The following is a 19,702-nucleotide window of genomic DNA, read 5'->3' as shown; positions in this document are numbered from 1 at the left end:
TAAACCTCAAGTTTAAAGTTAACTCGAGTGAGGTACCCAGTCAACCCATCAGTGTCTAAAGTGGCACCAATGGCTTACTCAAACTAGTAGGAGTGGAAAACCTGCATTTTTTTCCTCCACAAAACACTGCATAGTCTAGAGGTTGGGTTGTTTGTTGTTTTTTATAATATCCACTTGCTTTAAAGGGAATTTTTCTAACAGTAACAATTCAGTTTTGGAAAAAAGAAATCGGACTAACCTTGTCACATACAATTATTAAGTACCCTTTCCTCTCAGATCACCAGGAGGGGTTGAGCCATGGATCTTTCGATGTTCAGCACTGGCCTTTCTTGTTTAAGTCACAAGTAAATTCTTACCTTTTATCCTGCAAAAGCTGCTTAAGAAGATTTCAGTACACACTGTGCTGGCAATTTATGTATCTAACCAAAAGCAATAGAATAGGATTCCTCATCTCCAACTCTCCCACTGTCACAGAAAAAAAAATGGCACAGTGACTAGGAACATGCCAGAGGAAGAGCTGACACACCTGTATAGCAATTGCATAGTGAATTGTGGGGGCAGGGGTGAGTCTGCTATTCTGGAGACACAATTTCCTTTCTAAACTTCAGATAAAAATCAACTTTCAATATTTGTATTACTTACATGTTTTCTGCAGAGGGCATAACAATGAAGGACCGAAGAACAGAGAAATCAGATCATTCAGAGGGAAAGATTGAGCTTATTCCTTCCCCCAGCTCCCAGATCTGCACTCTTTTACCCAGGCTACCGAGTTAATTGGACAGGATGCCTCCTTTCCACTTTCTAAAGCTCTTCCCTCTGGTGCAAAGGATCAGACAAACACAATCCTGAACCAAAAGAAAAGACACACAGGCTGTTCTGTAAAATCCAGTATAGTTGAGGCATGTGAGAAGTGGAAGGGAGTTGTGGTGAATGAGATTTGCTTAACTTTGTGCAAGTAAACCTCACAGGAACAAGAACAGAGTTCCCAAGTGATTCAGTCGGTCCCTAGCACAAGTGCAAGCACTGTTCCCAAGAAGCACAGAAATAATGACTGACCTTCAGAATAATTCACAGTATGTTCTTTGTACCAGCTTTTCCAAAAATTATAATTACTTAGAAGTGCTGAGCAGGAGAAAGGCAGACAGGCCAAGGCTGCTTGAAACTTTCCAGTGCTGGGAGATGCCTGAATTATAGCACTACAGGCAGGATAAAAGATGAGGTAGACCCAGAAGTCACACATTGTTGTGCTCTATTAGACCACAGAGTTGTGGTGTCAAAGGAAGGTAGGAAGGAAGCATGAACCTATGTCTTCTGTTGCACAGAAAACCAATGTATATACACGTCAGTGGGTCTGAAAACAAAAACACTGGCTCAAGTACGCTGCATAATATTTTAGAGGGGAGAATTAACTCCCAGTGCTGCGGCATAATTGCACCATGATGTATGTTGTCTGCTGTGAGCATTCAAGCCACATGCAAAAGTATATTAAAATTCACCAGTCTAGTGACTTTCTGTAGAGAAATCAGCACATCCTGACCATTTAACCTCCTGTGGTCAACAAAAATCTCAACCCAACAGATGTTTGTTAAACTCTGCTCTACAGCGTGCCAAACGTGGCCAGGGCAGAATGCCAGAAACAGCCTTGTCAGAAGCTTATTGGACAACCTGGAACTCAGGAGTTTTGATAGCAGCTAGGCTGAAAACGAATTAAAAGGCAGGCACACAGCAATGCTGCAACTGAATGCATATGAATTGTGCCACTGAACAGTCTTTGTTCTTTATCACTGCAGCACTTAATTATTTTTGAGAGCTTGTTGATATGGTTATTGAACACGAATCCGGTCTCAGCAGTTTGCATTTTGTCAGAAAGATCTTTTCAGCCTGGAAACTGAGAAGTGATAATTTATTCTCTACATCAAGGAATTAAGAGGAGTTAGTCAGTTCAATCATCTAGACTGAAGAGTTGAGAGACCTGAATGAGGTGGTGTGGAAGTTCTTTAGAAGAAGAGCCTGAAAGTTGTCCAGCATCACTCAAAGAAACCTCTTTCCCAAAGCAGGGCAGCAGGTCTCTATATTCAGAGGACCATGGACTCCTCAGAAGAAGTATATGAACCTAAGGTTAGAATCAGGGTAACGGCGCAAACTCTGACCCAGAATGGGAAGGATTAGTCATACAAAGTCACAGATTTGCCAGAATTATTTAAAAGATGATAAAATCAAGTAATCCATTTGCTTTTATTCTGGCTAAAAGAATGCTGTAGATCTTATCTAGACAACAGTTAAGCAGCTGAGATACTGCCACAAAGGCGGGGGCGGGGGGGGGGGGGGGATGAAATCTGTAAAAACGTAGTGGTTAAGTGTTAAAGGAGAAATAGCAGATCTCTGGAAAGGTAGCTGCAAAGTTATGAAAGGCTGTACCTGCAAATTAAACACAAATGCAATATTTCCATACCTGTTATGACAGAGAGAATAGGAACATGACATTGTAATCTTCTGATTTTGAAGACCAATATTGAAATTCGAGGCTGGGATGCACTAGCACATAGACCGGGTAAGAAAACTGCACTGGAAAACAGCCAGCATTGGAGCTGCGGTAACAGAAATGGGATGAAATTCAGCATCCCCCACTTCAGGCCAGGGCTCACAAGAACTTCTGCGAGATTTTCGTCCTCCTTGGCTGCTCTGAGATGGAGGCTCAGACGCGCTGCCTCAGCGCACCCCAGGCACTAAGCTAACGTGAAAGGCGACATGAGGAGGGTGCGTTAATTCCAGCTGCAAAACATACACAGGAAGGCCATTAGGATAATCAGAGAAGGAGAGAGACTCCTGCCTGAGGGATGGCTCAGAGCTTGGATTGTTTCGTATAGCAGAACGAGACACCATCCTCTATTAAATCCTTCAGGAAGGAAAAGCTGTTATTTTAACTGAAGGGCAGAGCTGACAGAACAGCAAGGGGGTATAAAACAAACTGCAAATGCATTCAGTCAGGAAACAGAAGTCCCACAACTATGTGAGTAACGAAAAACAGCGGGGACACCTACTAACTGAAGTTTTACCTACTTACAAAAGAGACATCAGGTCTCTTTTCTGGACATGCGACTGCCTCAACCCAGGAGGTCCCTTCCCATTTGATGTAAAACTACGATACACAGTAACTTGCTTGTGTGTTGAAGACACTAATCAGCTTTGCAATAATTTTGCAAGATAAGCTTTCCATCCCACAGCAAAGCAATAATTTCATTCAGCCATGATACATGTCAGGGTGTTTACTAGGCGTACCTGAGGCACAGCAGCTTTGTCAGCCCAGCTTACTACACGTTCTGTCAAAAGCGAAGCGTTTAATTAAACAAGCATCACTAAAGGCATAAATACAGTAGCAGAGCCGAGTGCTATTCCCTGGTAACTGTTTTGTGATTCAGAAAGAATCTTATGAACTGGCAGGTGGATAAAATACCTGTTTTATCACGAGAACTATTGAGGGGAAACCTACAGATATTCTATTTGTGCCACCTTTCAGAAAAAGCCCTTATTTTGTTTCGCTAAGTTGTATGCACAGAATTAGCAAACACACACATGGAACTGCTTAGAAGCTACTGCATCAGAAATGGTGTCCCTAACTCAGCATATCGCAAAGCATCCTCAAGTTTATGGCTCCTCTTAAAAAATAAAGATCGCCTGCATTAAATGCCATCCCCTCTTTAAAACTGTATTAGTTTAGTCTATTCTGGTCTTTCTCACTCTTCTGCACTGATTGCACAAATTCATTTACTTGATATAGAAAAAAAATCAAATTATTTCAATGTTTTATTGCGCTTAAAATTATTAGGCTTACAATTATCAAGCAACTTACAAGCATTTTGATACAGTTTTACAGTTTTGATAGTACCCTAAGTTCTATTTTTTTTACTTACTCTTATGAATGCCTGTAGTGAATAAATATTCCCTGAACCTGCCTTAAACACACAAATGCACATACTGTCCAAGGATGGGTTCACTCCATTGACAAAACAATCTAGTTTCTCCCTCCAAATCCTTCACCCTTTCTGAAGGAAAAGGTTAGAGGCTACCTATCTTCTTCTGATGTTATTATGCAATTCTGTCCATTTTCCAGGCTCTCCAGCATTACAGATCAAAACGGATTTGCATCGCTGACCATCTGTATTGCTCAGAGCTCCAACATCTCACATCTCTTTACTCAGACTCCGAGTCTACACATCACTCCAGCTACTACAATCAGTATGCATTATCCTATTTGTCTCATGAGCACCGAGGCAGTGTGATTCTGGTCACTGATACAAAGAAGCTGTTCCACTCTAACTACATCACTACTAAAAATAAAATGGGCCAACTTCTTTTTTTACCCAAGGAGTGGCTTATCACAGCTGTGCCAGTTGCTCTGTAGCCTCACTAAAGTCAGAGTGAGAAAAAGGTAAGAGCTATCTGCACAGTTGTGCAGTGCAGGGGGGAGTAATTTTTTTTGCCTTTTTTTTTTTTTATTTAACCACACAATCAGGATAGCTGTTTTCCTGTTGGAACTAATTATTTTTTCCACTGTAGGGAAAAAATACAAATTAAATCACATTAGGAAAATAAATTATCCTTCACACTGAGAACACATATGCTGTGTTTCAATCCAGAGCAAGTTTCTGCAGCCAAGGTATAAATCCATCCTCAAATACAAAAACAAATCAGATATTTAAGTCTTATACCTGTAAGACTTAAAGAGCAAAAAGAGAAAAGTAGAAATTCAGTGTACTGTATTCAACAGGTCACACTCTGAGCTAGCCCTCCGGAATCAGATCAATTCTGAAAGTTCAACATTAATGAAAAATAAAACCTCTTCTGCTAACAGAAGCCATGGGAACATCTTTGCTTCCTTATCACAAGGTTTAGGAGTTCCATTTTACATGAAGTAGCTACCAAACTGAGCCAATGCAGAAATATAAATCTGTAGGGTTTGGGGTGTTGGGTTTGTTGGGTTGGTTTGGGGGGGGGGGGGGTGTGAAGGGTGGGTGGTGTTTGTTTCTAAAGAAAGTAAATGGCAATTTACAATTTTTACAACAACAAGCAGAAAAAGACGTTTCTGGAAAAGCAGTAGCATTAAATGACTTGTATTCAGCATTTTACGCTCAGTGTGTCAGTGTTTAAAACAGATTCGATCATAACATGCTATGGAGCACTCATTCTACTCCCCTCACATCAGTATGTATAGCTTTTTTCCCTGCCTCTCTCATGCATACACACCCACTCTCCCTCCTTTTACACATAACCATACATGTGAGTATTCTGCACGTCCCATAGGGAATTTGGCAGAATCACAGCGTGGAGGGAAGCGGGGATGCACCACCAGCAGCAGGACCCCGCTGACTCGGTCGCACAGTGTGGTCGTGGTCTCACTTAAGGCATGCAAGAGTCGATTGTTTCCCCTTTTCCAGTATATTAATACACTCAGAGTTACAACACAACCCTATGGGACTGAAGAGATAGATACTAATCAATTTATTACAGCACACAACCTTATGGGACCAAAGAGATACTAATCAATTTATTGAAGCCCAGAACAAGTAAAAGACACTATGGAGGATATGGATATTTCAGTTCTGGGTCTGCTCCCTCCATGAACACGAATCCCACATAAAGCAGGGCTCACTACAATGATTGCAGATCGATCAGTGAGAATGAAATGTAATGTCTGTCTGGAGGGACATCACACAGCAGTGGGTTCATCTCACAGCCTAATTACTTAAAGAGACCCATGTCCCTCTTGGCTGCCTCCATGCTCACCCCAGCACTTTGGGGCACCTCCAGCCTCCCACCTCAACCTGCTTAGAAGCAGCATAGGAAATTACACTCAGGGTTTGATGCTTCCAAGCGTTTATAGCTTTGTTATTCCTAATCTAAGTTTCTATAAATATGTCAAAGTAACTGAGGATCAAGGCTATTTAAAGCATTTCGAGCTCATAAATTAAGGAGTGCCCAGTTAGGCAGGAACACCCAAACAGGTGCCTGCATAAAACTTAACCCCTGATTAGCCCCTTTAAAGAACTTCTTAGGATTTAAAAAAACCCATTAATTGGGTTAGACTTTTTTTTCGCAGGGAAGATAAATCTTTAAACTTTCAATTTTTTGTTCTGTCAGATGTAATTTTCAGATCGCTATTTTTTCAAGAACGTAGAAAAGAGAAATCACAGTCCATTTCGTGGCCTGTACACGTGACAGCAAACAGTTGCCACACGTACAGATGCTACTAATCAACACAGAAAGGATACTACCCAAAGGCCCTCTCCTAGCGTTAAAGACCCCATTCAACTGTATGACCAGCAGACTATTGCAAAGGCAACTATTAAAACAAAATACAGTATGTCAGCATATTTCATAAGCAGGTTCTATTGAAGTCATACATAAAAAAAATGAAGAAAGCATTTGACATTAAAATGGAAATACTATTCCTATTCTACCTGTCGTTCTGCCCCCATTAATCCCTACCTCTGCACTAGAAAGTGTAAGTACAGCGACCTCTTGCAAATCAGTTCAGGTTTATCTGCAGGATTAGTTTCAGCGGATGGCTCAGGGTGTCACAAGATTTTCCAAGGGCACTTTATTTGCTGTCTGAAGATACTCTCGAAAAATGATTTCTCAGTCATTAATTATGCATTCTATTTCTTATAATCACTTCTTTTAATTAGAATTCCAGGCAGCTTTGCTGAGGATCCCACACTTATAGTAATTAGGGGCAGTTTGTTGCCCCTAATTAACTTCAGAATAGCAAGACTCTATTACTTTGTTACTTCAGCTGTTTTTATCATTGCGTTGCATATTCTGTCCTGCTTTACTGGCTCAGAAAGGAGACTGCCCTGTTGTGCTATTTCTCTCATTTAGGTGCCATCTCTCTTTCTTGACTCTGTGTTAGTTGCTGCATTTAAAATCTCTCTGACTCTCTCCGAAGTCACGTCTACACTGGCAAGTAGTGTGACACCAGAAAAGTGCATCTGTACAGTGAAGCAGGTCATGCTGAGGACCTAACACCCACCGTAAAGTAAAAGCGTTTCAGGAAGCTTTACTTGAGTCTGGTTGCACAGACTTATCCCAGAATGCAACTTCTGGTTCACCTTTGCCCACACACAGTCGTGTTCATGCAGTCCAAACCAGACCCCTGCAAGTGGGACAAGGAGGGTGACTTTAAAGCACGCTCCTGAGCTGAGCTAAATTGGTGATGCAGATGCTGATGTTGTCACTGATTAAGTGTGTTACCTTTGGGGATGGTCTTGCCTTTAAAAAGTGTCTCAGTTATCTCAGCAGATCATACTTCCGCAGCTACTGGACAGTAGCCAGGACCATTGCACATCAGCCCAACACCATCGGGCATGGATTAGCAAAATACAGCAGTCAGGTTTAGAAACAGATTTTTATAATATGGGAAGAACTCTGCCAGCCTGTACAGTCTCCTTCCCTTGTGTGCTGCCCTGCATAATTAAGTGCACTTGTAAGAGATACGGCTTGTAAGACAGCAAGAGGGTCATGTATGGAGGCTTCAGCCAGTTTATTGATTTTATCACATGTCTGTGACCTCTTGAAGCCCATTCCAGACTGAGTTCTGACTAATAACTGTAGTTAGCAAATTAATGTGTTAATAATCTATTTGAGTTTAAATATTCAGAACACATACAACAGTGGTTTAATGACAATCTGAATAATTTTGTTGCCATTTTAAATAAATAATACTTCTCATTCTTATGTGATGTTTTTCATCTACAGACAACAAGTTGTATTAAAATAGCAGAAAGAATGTTGTAATCCTGTTGCGCCAATGCAACTTTGAGCAAGAGACAAGCAAAGACCCCCGATAATACCCAGCCCTGTTCACAGTGCACCGCTGTCCTTCCTTGCAATTTAGAAAGTAAAGAGGTCTTAAAACATTCCCCAGCCTGTGGGAAGTGGGGGCAAAGACGGGACAAACGAACCTTCATCTTGCTGTAACAGCAGTCCCGTAAGGTACTGACGATCCTACAGACAGGGTGTCCAAGTGAGAGCCGCGCACAAAAACTCACATATTCTGATACTAGTGGGTGACTGATCTGCAGATCAAGAAGATCACCTATCGATTACATGGTTAAGAGTGACATTCTAATTTATTTCCTTTTCAGCAACACATGAGCAAAATACATCTATATATCCACAGGCTGCCAGATCTCATAATTCTCAGATTACCTTTGAAAGTTGTTTATTTTTTTATGTTCCAAGTGGTAAAACAGAAGGCTTATATACACAAAACATAGCTAGTCATTTTCTAACATTTATTATCACAGAAAAAGGCCTGGACGCATTAAGTAAGGGTGCCTAAAAACTTGGATAGCAGAGAAAGACAACTTTAAAAGTTGGCCTTAAAAATCTCAAGTATTTTTAAAGTAATTTCATTTGGGAGCCAAAGCATGCTAAAAAGAACCCCAAACCATATAAACAAGATCGGTAGAATCTGTATCACAGAATATTTAAGCTAAAATGCTTCCAATTACTTCATAACCACATACTAGCACGCTCAGAACCTCCATTTTCTGGGCCCCGCACTTCAAGAAAGATGTTGAGGTGTTGGAGCGAGTCCAGAGGAGGGTGACCAAGCTGGTGAAGGGTCTGGAGGGTCTGACTTACGAGGAACGGCTGAGGGAGCTGGGGTTGTTTAGCCTGGAGAAGAGGAGGCTCCGAGGTGACCTTATTGCAGTCTACAACTACCTGAAGGGAGGTTGTAGTGAAGTGGGAGCTGGCCTCTTCTCCCAGGCAACTAGCGATAGGACAAGAGGACACAGCCTCAAGCTTCGCCAGGGGAGGTTCAGGTTGGACATTAGGAAGAATTTCTTTACAGAAAGGGTTATTAGACATTGGAATGGGCTGCCCAGGGAGGTGGTGGAGTCACCATCTCTGGATGTGTTTAAGAAAAGACTGGACATGGCACTTAGTGCCATGGTCTTGTTGACAGGGTGGTGTCAGGGCAATGGTTGGACTCGATGATCCCAGAGGTCTCTTCCAACCTGGTTGATTCTGTGATTCTGTTTGTAGCATATATGTGGTTACGAGAATGATATTCCATTTGGTGTTAAGTCACAACAAGCTGAATCTAATTGTCCATTCATACAAATACTCCAAGTCTGCAAGTTGAAGATTACAAGAAACAAAAATTTCTAACGGAGTTTGTTAACTTCTATCTCCAAATAACACCGCTATTTGTTGTTCTTCAGTCCCCACTGGTAGGAGACTGAAAAATCCGCTGCCTTTTAGTGACACTGTAGGAAGGAAGAGAGAGTCAGAGGGGAACCGATTGCTAAGATGATTTAATATCAGTTCTAAACCAAACAAACACTTCTTGTTTATTTTTATTTCTTTTCTTTGCTTATGCTCCATCCATAAGGAGATCAAGATAAAAAATAATAAAACCTGGTCAATATTAATATTTTAACACTAATACATATTTGATGTATTAAACAGTTGGAATGGCAAAACATTTGTACAACACTTTTGAATGAAAAATGGCTGCCAGTACCTTGCTACACCTCAGAATACATGATTTAGAATAAATTAGGGAATGTATGAGCAATAGGCACAAACCGGGGACACTTCTGAGCTGTCCTGGTTTGGCCTAAACCAGGCCGATTTTCCTTTCAGTGATTTTTACTTTCAGCTAAGTCTCCTCTAAGTAACTGCACTTTCTGAAACTAACTGCTTGTTTTCGTAGACAGTGTCTGCTTCCAGGACTGATAACGCTCGAAGTTTGTAGTTATCACTGAGGCACCGGTAGGGATGTTGTGCAGAAAGGCTCTTGCTGTACTTGTTCTTGAGAGAAACCAAGGTCACTGCTGAATTCCTCACTGCTTACGAGTGAAGAGCCGAAGGGGGGTCGCAGCTGCAGGGGGGAGCGGACAGGGCAGGTGACCCAAAATTGACCAACGAAGGTATTCCATCCCATACACGTCATTCTCAGTATAAAGGGGGGGGATCACGAGGGTCTCGCTCTCTTTCTGCTATGGCCGGTGTCCAAGGAGGACTCCGTCTGTTTTCCTGCTGCCCCCGATCCCGATCCGTGCATCCCTGAATCCAGCTCTCGACCATCGCTAGGCCCAGCCTGGGCCTTCCCGGAGCCTGCCCTGCAGTGCCGGTGGTGACGTGGCTGACTTCAGGGGAGCTCAATCTTGGTTTTGTATATATATTTGTATATATTTGATTATTTCTATTATTGTTATTATACTCTTTTTCATTATTATAGTTTATTAAAACTGTTTTAACTTTCCAACCCAGAAGTCTCTCTCCCTTTTCCCTTTCCCTTTCCCTCTGGGGGGAGGGGGGGGGGATAACAGAGAGCATCTGCCGCAGGTTTAATAGCTGGCCCAGCTTTAAACCGTGACATGAGCAAAAGCCAGCAAAATAAATATTCAGCACAGACTGCCTGGAGGTGGATTTTTTTTTGTCTTTTTAAAAGAAAACTCATGAATTCACCATAAGAAAAACCTAAACACATAAAACAACTGCAACCTTCTGCAGAAAAATATCTGGGACCATGAAAATACTGTTTTCCCCAATGCTCTGTATCCTACCACTCTGATTTCCACGGGCTCTAACTTCTGAGCACCGAGTTTCTCACCAACTCTTTGCCCTTGCTATTCGGTATTACACTGACATGGAGGTTGAGACTTCTCACTTTTTTCCAGCTTAATCCTTATCTCTTTTTCCTAGCCCAATATCTTTCTTGCAAACCCTTATCCTCAAGATATTCCTCCTTCATTTCTGTTGCAAAGCATAACTCTCATGACCAGTGGATTTCTCTGCTAAAAATTCATTCCTCTTAACTTTGTCATTGTCCTTGCTGAATAGTTCCTCTACTCCAAAATTAATTCAGTTCGACATACTTTCTCAATACCTTCAACTCAGCCCAGGAAACTCTCCCATCACTGATTTCCATGTCTCCCCTAATCTTTGTAAATGTACATCATCTCTTTGGAGATCTCATTTATACACTATCTGGGCTTTGTCCTTGTCTGTGGCCCAAAGAAGTCTACTCAAAGTACTGTCCTAAGGATTATTTTTTTCTTTGTCTATACTATCACTCAGAGTATCCCTTCAGCACTTTCATTAAAGAGAAGCTGCCGGCCTCTATTTCCAAAACGCACAGCCAAGACATTTGAACATAAATGAATAATTAATGCATGAGAGAAAAATGGAAACAGAGCTCGAGAAAAATACTTGTACAATCACCTTCTCTTCTTCTGATTTTTCTTCACCAGGTCACGTAGTTAAAGAAGGACTTGCTATAGCTCTGTTCATTCTTCACTATGCTGTTAATGAATGCTTTTTCTCTTCCTGACAGGAAAAACACTCAAGAACATTCTTAAACTTATGCATACAAGTAATCACGCTTGAAGAGAAGCACATGCTTTATCTCCTTGCTGCAAAATAAATAAGAACCAGAAATAAATTCTTTTGGGCAAGTATCATCAACTTCTAGAGAATTTTAAACAAAAAAATGAAAAAACTTCAGTGCTTACAGCTGTGAAAATAACCTCCAAAACGCAAACCTAAGCTGATGCAGCCTGGTACCCACATGCAAACACTCTGCCTCTCCTGCTGCTCAGAGTTTCCCCCACACAGCAACAAACTGAAAACTGCCTTTTCACAGCTGCTATTCTGAAACCTGTGGGAATCAGCTGCAATGCACAAGAACTGGGCTGCTTTCCATTCAGTGCCAGTACTTCTAGGCAGAACTGGGCACTGGAGATAGGCACTAGGCAAAGGTAACAGGAGTTCAGCAGATGCTGTTCCTCTCCCTCCCCTCCTGAATGGCAACAGCTAAAAAACAAGGAGAAGTTTGAGTACCAGACCTGCACATGCCACAGCCATCAGCAGGCAGCAAGAGAAGTAAGTTGGAAAGAAATATAGGTGGTATCTTTGCAGCCACTGTTCCAAAAAAACTAGAAGAAAGAGACTTAAAGATTAAAAAGTTTAAAAACCTGAGAGTCTAGCACCCAGTTCAGACAGAGTAATATACTAACTGGGGCTCAGTACAACTAAATGTAAGACCAGAGCCAAGGCACAAAGACTAGCACCCCAACACACATCCCTCAATCAGCAGAGGAGAGCCAAGCACCTTCCTAAAAGACGACGCATCATTCCATCTTCCCCCATGGGCACATCTTGGGTTCATAAATGGGAAGCAAGTTTTGCCCCTGAGCTATTAGCTTTCCAGTTCTAGCAAGAATACGAATAAAAGGGAAGCAACAGGAGAGACGGATGTGTTAAGCTAGCAAAGTAGGAGACATCTACACACAAAAAAGAAACAAAGATAACAGGAAAGTAGAACACAAATATAGAGGTATATTAAAAAAGCAAAACAATATATACCAAAAGCAACATCAGGATGATATTTACCAATATTAAAAAGAAACAGTACAAAGCCAGAAAGAGAAAACCCAAGTCCAATAAGCAGCGTGCAAATGGAAAGGTGACTGGTTAGTAGTGTCCCCAAACATGAACTGGTGACAACAGGTGTGCATGGGGGAAGAAGGGGGGAAATGGTAAATGTGCTTTTATAGAAATACATCATTCAGTGAATAGTCAACTAGCAACCAACAGGTATTTTCTGCTCTGGCAATATTCTACAGTTAAAGAGAGTACATGGTAATGAATATTTTGATACACTGCCCCTCTCCAGGTACAGGGAAATGAGTATGGTTCAGAGGGGAAATGAATATTTTCACCAGCTTTGTTCTTCCATGGCAGCAATGAGAACGTTTCTCAGATGATATAAGAGAAAGTTATAAGGACAAGACGAGTCGATTCGGTATTTCTGCTTCTCTGTCACCAGTTACTAAAAGTTCAGATACACAAAATATAATGTGAGAATAACAACTGCCTGCAAAGGGTGAGAAATGCAAGGCAGTCCAGCCAGCTAATTCCCTCGTACTGTTCCAGCAGAGATGGCGACTGTCGACTGATTCTTCAAACTCCCTTCCTGTCATCTCCCCTGTAGAAAAAAACTTAATAAGGAGTCTTCCTCAAGCACTTTAAATGGAGTATTTGCCAACAGAGTTAACACACTTGTCAAACTGTGTGGGTGACTGAAAGAAGCAAACAATCTGAGGTCACTCATTCAGAAAAAAAATAATTAAAATTGTCCCCTCAAATAACAATAATTAAAAAAAATCAAATTTCAAAGGCAAGTATGGATAAAATAGGCAGGGAAAACAAAACAAGCAAGCAAAAGAAGAGACTGATGACTTTTTCAGTATAGCAAACCAGTTTGCAGACTGTCCCTACGTGTCCACTTCATTACACAGCTGTTTGCCAAAGCCTCATTTTCCCAGCTCATTGCCTAGCTTTTGGCCAAGCCCTACTGATCAATGCTGAGCTGGCAGGGCAGCAGAACAGTTTGAGATTAAAACAAAACTCTGATGGATTGTCATTTCTGAAGTGACATTGGTAACTAGAAGGCTCTGGTTCTCTCATCACCCTTCAGTATTTCTTCAGCTATGGTTGACTCAATTGCCCATTGTGGGCAACTTTCCTACTGCAGGCAAGAACAACTTCTTCCCCGAAGAGCAAGTTCCAACTGCAGTAAAAAGATATGTTTGTCAGTAATCTTGTCTCAATATGTACAGAGCTCTGTAGGTCAGCATCTTAATGGGTTTTGACAGGATTTACCAAAATACTCTAACTTGACTGCAAAAAAACACACGCGGCTTAGAGCACCATGACAAGGTGTTATCAACCTGTTTGTGATGGGGAAAAACAAAGATGCAAATAAACTTGATTTAAAATGACTTTCTGAAACACTGCACAAATAATTAGAAATTTGTAAAGGAAATGTTGAAGGTAGGAATGGAAGACGTCTTCCTAGAAAGCTCTTTAGCAGAATTTTGACCAGATGGCCAAGTTTTATAGTTTCCTCTGAAAGGTGTCTAGAGTTTCTGGCAAGAATGGCTTTGGGTGTACTCTCCTTGCTACCTTAGCAGTGGGGAAAAAAGCATCTTATGAAGGAGGCTCAGAAGCCAAGAGACAATTTTTCTTTCCCAAAACATGCTCAGCCAATCAATAAGTAGACACACATCACCAGCTCAAAAGGAAGGAAAAGTGGGACTTGGGGGAGGAGAAATAAAGACATTGAGAATAAAACTGTGATCTAGAGAACGAAGTCCATGCGTGTAACCGTCTTCCTGATAAAGTTACACGTATCATTACAAACCTCTCTTTTAGAGGTGGAATCCAAGAAACAGGAAAGAACAAACTCATGCAGTTCAGATGAAAATAAATTACTGAATAGTACCACTCCTACTTTTGAGTATTAACTAGAAGTCAGTGGTTTTGATGTACTCATGATTGAGCAGGTGGAGAGAAGAGAAGAAATGGAACGAAAACAGGTCGGCATGTATTCAGGAAGTAAACTCATTTAGTTATGATTTCTAAACAGCCAGCTCAATTACTTCTGCTGCTTATCACCTATGAAAGCAAGACTTGAATTATCAGCTTTGATGTACTAAGCTTTTCATGCATTAGGAAATCTTGTTTAGCATAGGAGTGTTACTTCTCTCACAGTCTTGGGTTTCTACTGTGTGACCACTTGATTACCAAAGTAAATTTCAAAACGTTGAGGAAGAAAAACACTGGAACACCTTTTTGTTAGTTAATTGTAGCACTTCACTGTTCCTTCCTTCCCCAGGAAATGTAACTCTGATTCATCTCCCAGATACAGAACCCGCCTTTGGCACACATTCCCTGAGTAAAACTGAGTAGGTACATACAAGTGTACACCTGATTAGTACAAACCACAGTTACCAGGGTCATCACCTAATCACTGACTCTGCGTATGTTCACGTACACTACTTTCTCTTGATGGAAGACAGTGACACTGGGAATGCACTTCTTTTTACCACCTAAATCCCATTCTGAAGGCAAATTCAATCTGCTGGTTTGAGATTGTTTGGCTGGGGTGGGAGAGAAGAAGAAGAGGAATGGGATTAGCTAACTATTCTTCTCTTTTGCTGGACTAGAAAGGAAGAGGAACGGAGAGGCAGAAAAAGAAAGATGCTGAAATAGGTTCCAGAAGACTCGTTTAAAAAAAGTGAAAACTACAAAAAAGTGATGAAGTCTCTTTAAACCTGGGACAGACAAACCTTGCTTGATAAAAGCATGACATGTACCGCATTGATGCATTAATATCTCTCTAAAAGTTTGGAAAATACATGACCAAATGTCCATAAATATCTATTGAAAATATGTTACTAAGTACGTATCAGTTCTGCTCTATAGAACTAACTCCATTTTCGTCAGGATCTGCTACCCCACCTTGAAAAATCAAGCCATGCTTCAGTTCCCCATCTCTAATATTAGCTTATTCTTCCTTCTCCACTACAAATCTCCCAGTAACCAAAGTAAGACAGGATGTAATAGTAGGTCACCAACTATGAACAGTTAAAAAAGAGTATTTCTACCATGTATCCTACAGATTAAAAAAAAGAAATGCAGCCAGATTATAAAAGTATGTGTTTCAGAAAAGTCTGGGCTAAATTACATTGAACTTGGCATTAAAAACAAGTCAGCAGAGCTGATGGACTCTGGTGAATTATGATATTCTTTTTTTTCTTAAAGTTTGATTTTTTTTTTTAATTAATCTTATCTATCACAATAGAGCTGAGCTAATTTTACTTAGTGAGAAGAAAGAAGGATGAGAAAGGACAACAGAGGAGTGAAACACTGCCTGCATTTAAAATTCTTTATGCTAATTAGTATAACTCAGTCCATTAAGTATGATGGTTTCAAGATACCATATAGTACATTTTAATCTGATACTGAAGCAAGAACATAAGAAACCAGCCATATTGTAAACCATTTTCTTACTGATATTACAATGCAATTGAGGATATTTGATATGTGAATTCCATCTCATTCCCTTACTGGATAATATGTTCCACATTAAAAAAGAAGCAAACTGCATTCTACAATATTTACTCAGCAATATGCCAAAAGAATGGGCAGAAAGAACAAATTACTTCTGCTCTCTAGCAGGGTGGACACAGTTCCTATGTTATCAGAAAGACTGCTGGTGCAAAAGCATTACGAAGAGTGCACAACCAGACACAGGCAGACCTGGCTGGGAGCTGGAACCACAGAGCATCGTAGGTTCTGGTTTGAACGATACCTTGGATCACTTATCCACTGACGATGGACAGGGCGTGCGGTAGTTAATGGCTCCAGTTAAATAACACAGGTAGAGAATCTCAGGCTAGGTCGCAATGGACAGCCAGTCATGCAACAGAAGTCAGATGTGAAGCAAAAAAGAGATTAAGAGGCAGTCCACATCTGCATCATATCGTGGCAGCCAGAAAAATCATTCAGGAAATAAGACAGACTTTCACCCTATGGAATATGAGTCCAGGTATCACACATCCAAAAGTATCTTACTACAGGACACTGTAAAACAGGTGGTTGCACTCTCATTCATAAGGCTGACACCGGGCCACCACGCAGCACAGACTGCAAAAATTAGAGCACAAAAGAGGGCTCCTTCGTACAGGGCTCAGCGATCCTGAACTATCACTGCAGGTTTTCAGAACTCTCGAAACTCATGACCAGTTCTGCTACCCTATATTCAGTAATTCATTGGGCAGTACATCAAATTGTCGAATAAGAGGATGTTTATACGCATTTCATTACTTCTCGAGAGAAGTGAAACTCCTAGAAAGAATTACCTTTTTATGTTATGTCTTATTTAAAAACACTAGCTCCTGACCAGCGAAAGACAAATCATCCTTGTTCTGCAGCTGAATTCTTAAATATGACAAAAAATCTCTTTCTACATATAGTAGTTAAACCAAAAGTCAGAGTTCACTTAAAACCAGCAATTAGCAAGAATATATAACATTTAATTTGAGGTATCAAGTCAATTCTGTCAATCAATCTGTTCATTGCTCATATGTTAAATCCACAACTGTTTTATCTCTATTTGCTGCACATCAGTAATCTCTTCTCATACATCTTATTAATAAAAATAATGAACACTGTAGTTATTTTTAAAATGCAGTTCCTATACTTCATGACTGAGATCAGTGAGGACTTCTAAATGTTCAGTATCTTCTGCAGTTGGTAGCCACAAGTTGTAACTTGGAAGCTGATTAGGAAAATTCCATCAAGAAGATGGCAATGCAGCACTGGAGCAGGTCACACGGATGGGTTGCGGGATCTCATCTCTGGACGCTTTCGAGCCTTTTGCTTGAGTCTAGACTAATAGTAAGACTACATCAGGTCAGCTTTGGCTTTGTCCAACTGGAGGTCACACTTTGATGACCTCCAGATGTCCCTTCAGAATATCATTTCTATGATGACTCTGTTTTGGGGTGGAGAATCCTCGGTGGGATGGTGAAAATTCTCATTTTGCCAGGTTTTCTTTGACTTTCTGCTTACAAGATGTCTTTATACAGGCTTCACAGTTTAAATACCTAACACTTCATAAAAACAAAATGTTCTTCCAGAAATAATCTCATTATTACCGTCACGTTAACTTGTCAGAGAACTCACTAAGCACAAATTACCTATAGCAGGCATAATTCAGACACCCCAAAACATTTAGTATTGGATTTTACAAACCCTTAGAGATACAGAAGTACCAAGATCATAAAAAGCCAAGTGGAACTGAATCCTTTCCCTCTGGAAAGTGAAGTGGAGGGGGTTTTTTTGTTTGTTTCTTTTCTGTTTTGATTTGGCTTTGTTTGCTTGTTTTACATAACTAAAAGCAAAAAAAAAATATACAAATTTTTTTAGACCAAACATTTCAAGAACTGAGCTTTTAAGTGGTTATCTGGAAATGCAGCACTTTGTCTCAAGACTTCAAGTATTCTACGTATACAATAGCTCAAAAGTAACAGAGAATAAGCACCGTTACAGCATAAATACCCACCACATCCCTGCCAGTTCTCAAGGGCTTGTCTCTGATGTACAAGATGCAGAGAATAATTTTGGTCAACCTTCACTAGGCCATTCTCATCACAAACACACATGTTAATTGTTTCTCTGTACAGAGCGACCGCACTTAATAATTAATGAAACAAAAGAGTTTTCTCGTTCACCTCTGAATTATGGCTGAATTTCCTCGAGTTGGGCACAGATGGTCAGAACACGATTTGCAGGAGGCACCTCTGGGAGCTTTAACTCCATCCATCACACAACGCCGAGAAGCAGCAACATCTCTTCCCCTGCCAGCCGGCCCTACGGCCCGTGCCCTGCGCTCCTATCGCCTTCGCACGGCCACTTTAAGCGCAGCTCTAAAAACTTAACAGACTTTACCCCCGCTGACGGGCGGATTTCTAGGCATACGTGCTGTTTTGGAGAAGCCGCGCTGGAGCCTACCTTTGCAGCACCCTGCTCCACCACCTCCTGCGCCGGCAGTGCCGCCGGCGGTGCCGCCGGCGGCTCCCCCTGCCGTGCCCCGGCCGGCGCCCGGCGCTACCTGTTGCGGGCCGGAGCGCGGCAGCGGCGGCACTTGCCGGCTGGCGGGCACGGGATAGCCCGGCGGGGGCGAGCGCAGGCGGCGGGGGAAGGGGAGGCGGGGGCTCACCTTCTGCTGCCGGCGGGCCATGTCCGTGGGCTGCTTGGCATTGAAGGGGTGCGCGATGCACCTCGCGATGAACACGTAGAGCTGCAGCCGGAGCCGCTTCTCCCGCTCCTCTCGCTGCAGGCGCTCCTGCTCCTCCCGGCCCTCGCTCAGCACCGAGGGGCTGGGGCTGGCCGCCCGCGCCGCGCCGGCCTCCCTGCCCCGCGGGTCCCGGGGCGGCGGCGGCAGGGAGCGCGGAGAGCCGCCGCCCGCCGCCACCAGCACGTCCCGCCGCTCCTCTTCCAGCACCTCATCGGACTCCTCCTCGCTGGAGGACGGGTCCAGCATCGCGCTCGGCGGGCGCGCCCCGCGGCCGGGCGCGGAGCAAGGCGGGGAGCGGCGCGCACCTTCCCGGACACGTCGAGTTTACACACAGACTGTTTCCGACCGGCCGCGGCCGCCGGGCAGGAGCGGAGGGGCGGGGAGGGGAGGCGGGGTTTGGGAAGGGGGTCGAGCCTGGGTTGCCGTGGGAATTGCTCCGAGCGGCTCCCGGCGGAGGCGGGGCCGAGCTGACAGCTCCGCCCGCCCCGGCGGGGGCAGCGGCCCGGAGGTGGCTGGTCCGGACGGGGCTGCGCCGCACCTGCCCCGGCACGACGCGGCACGACTCGGCTCGCGGCGACGAGGGCAGCTGCTGACCTGGAAAGCCCCTGGCCGCCGCTCGGAGCCCGCCGGTCCTGGCGGCGGCTAGCCCGGCTGCGCCCTGCCCCGCGTCCCGGGCAGCGGGGCCGGCGTGGGAAACGCGCCCGCCGCTCGCCGGCCGGCTTAACCACACGGGGGGACGCCGTGCTGGGAGGGGAGAGCGGTGGGCTGGGTCCTCCCCTCGGCTCGGCACGGCACGGCACGGCACGGCACGGCACGGCACGGCTCGCTGCCGTCCCCGAGCTCGCTGGCATCCTCTGCCATGGAGCGTGGGTGAAAACGAGAGGCATTTCAAATGCCCCCAGAAAAAGAAGCCGCCGAAACCGTGCCCTTCTGAGATGCGGAGTGAGCTGATGATCTCGCAGGATACCTCTGTTGGGAGCCCGCCGCCACAAATAGGTAGTTGACATCTCTCTGAAGTCGTTGTGCCAGGCTAGCTGC

At 43.1% G+C, this 19,702-nt stretch overlaps 1 protein-coding gene across 1 annotated transcript in view; it reads right to left on the bottom strand.

Moving 5' to 3' along the window:
• The window catches only part of CADPS2 (calcium dependent secretion activator 2), a 337,802-nt gene extending 318,892 nt beyond the window's left edge, over positions 1–18,910 (bottom strand). Inside the window, exon 1 of the mRNA XM_068400325.1 lies at positions 18,587–18,910. Within this exon, the coding sequence (XP_068256426.1) occupies positions 18,587–18,910 (324 nt within the window). The remainder of the gene's footprint in view (positions 1–18,586) is intronic.
• Between the last annotated feature and the right edge of the window lie 792 nt (positions 18,911–19,702).

The sequence above is a fragment of the Nyctibius grandis genome, chromosome 5 (genome assembly GCF_013368605.1).
Source record: "Nyctibius grandis isolate bNycGra1 chromosome 5, bNycGra1.pri, whole genome shotgun sequence".
Taxonomy (NCBI): Eukaryota; Metazoa; Chordata; class Aves; order Nyctibiiformes; family Nyctibiidae; genus Nyctibius; species Nyctibius grandis.
The sequence above is the reverse complement of the archived record's forward strand: the minus strand, read 5'-3'. Positions and strand labels throughout refer to the sequence as shown.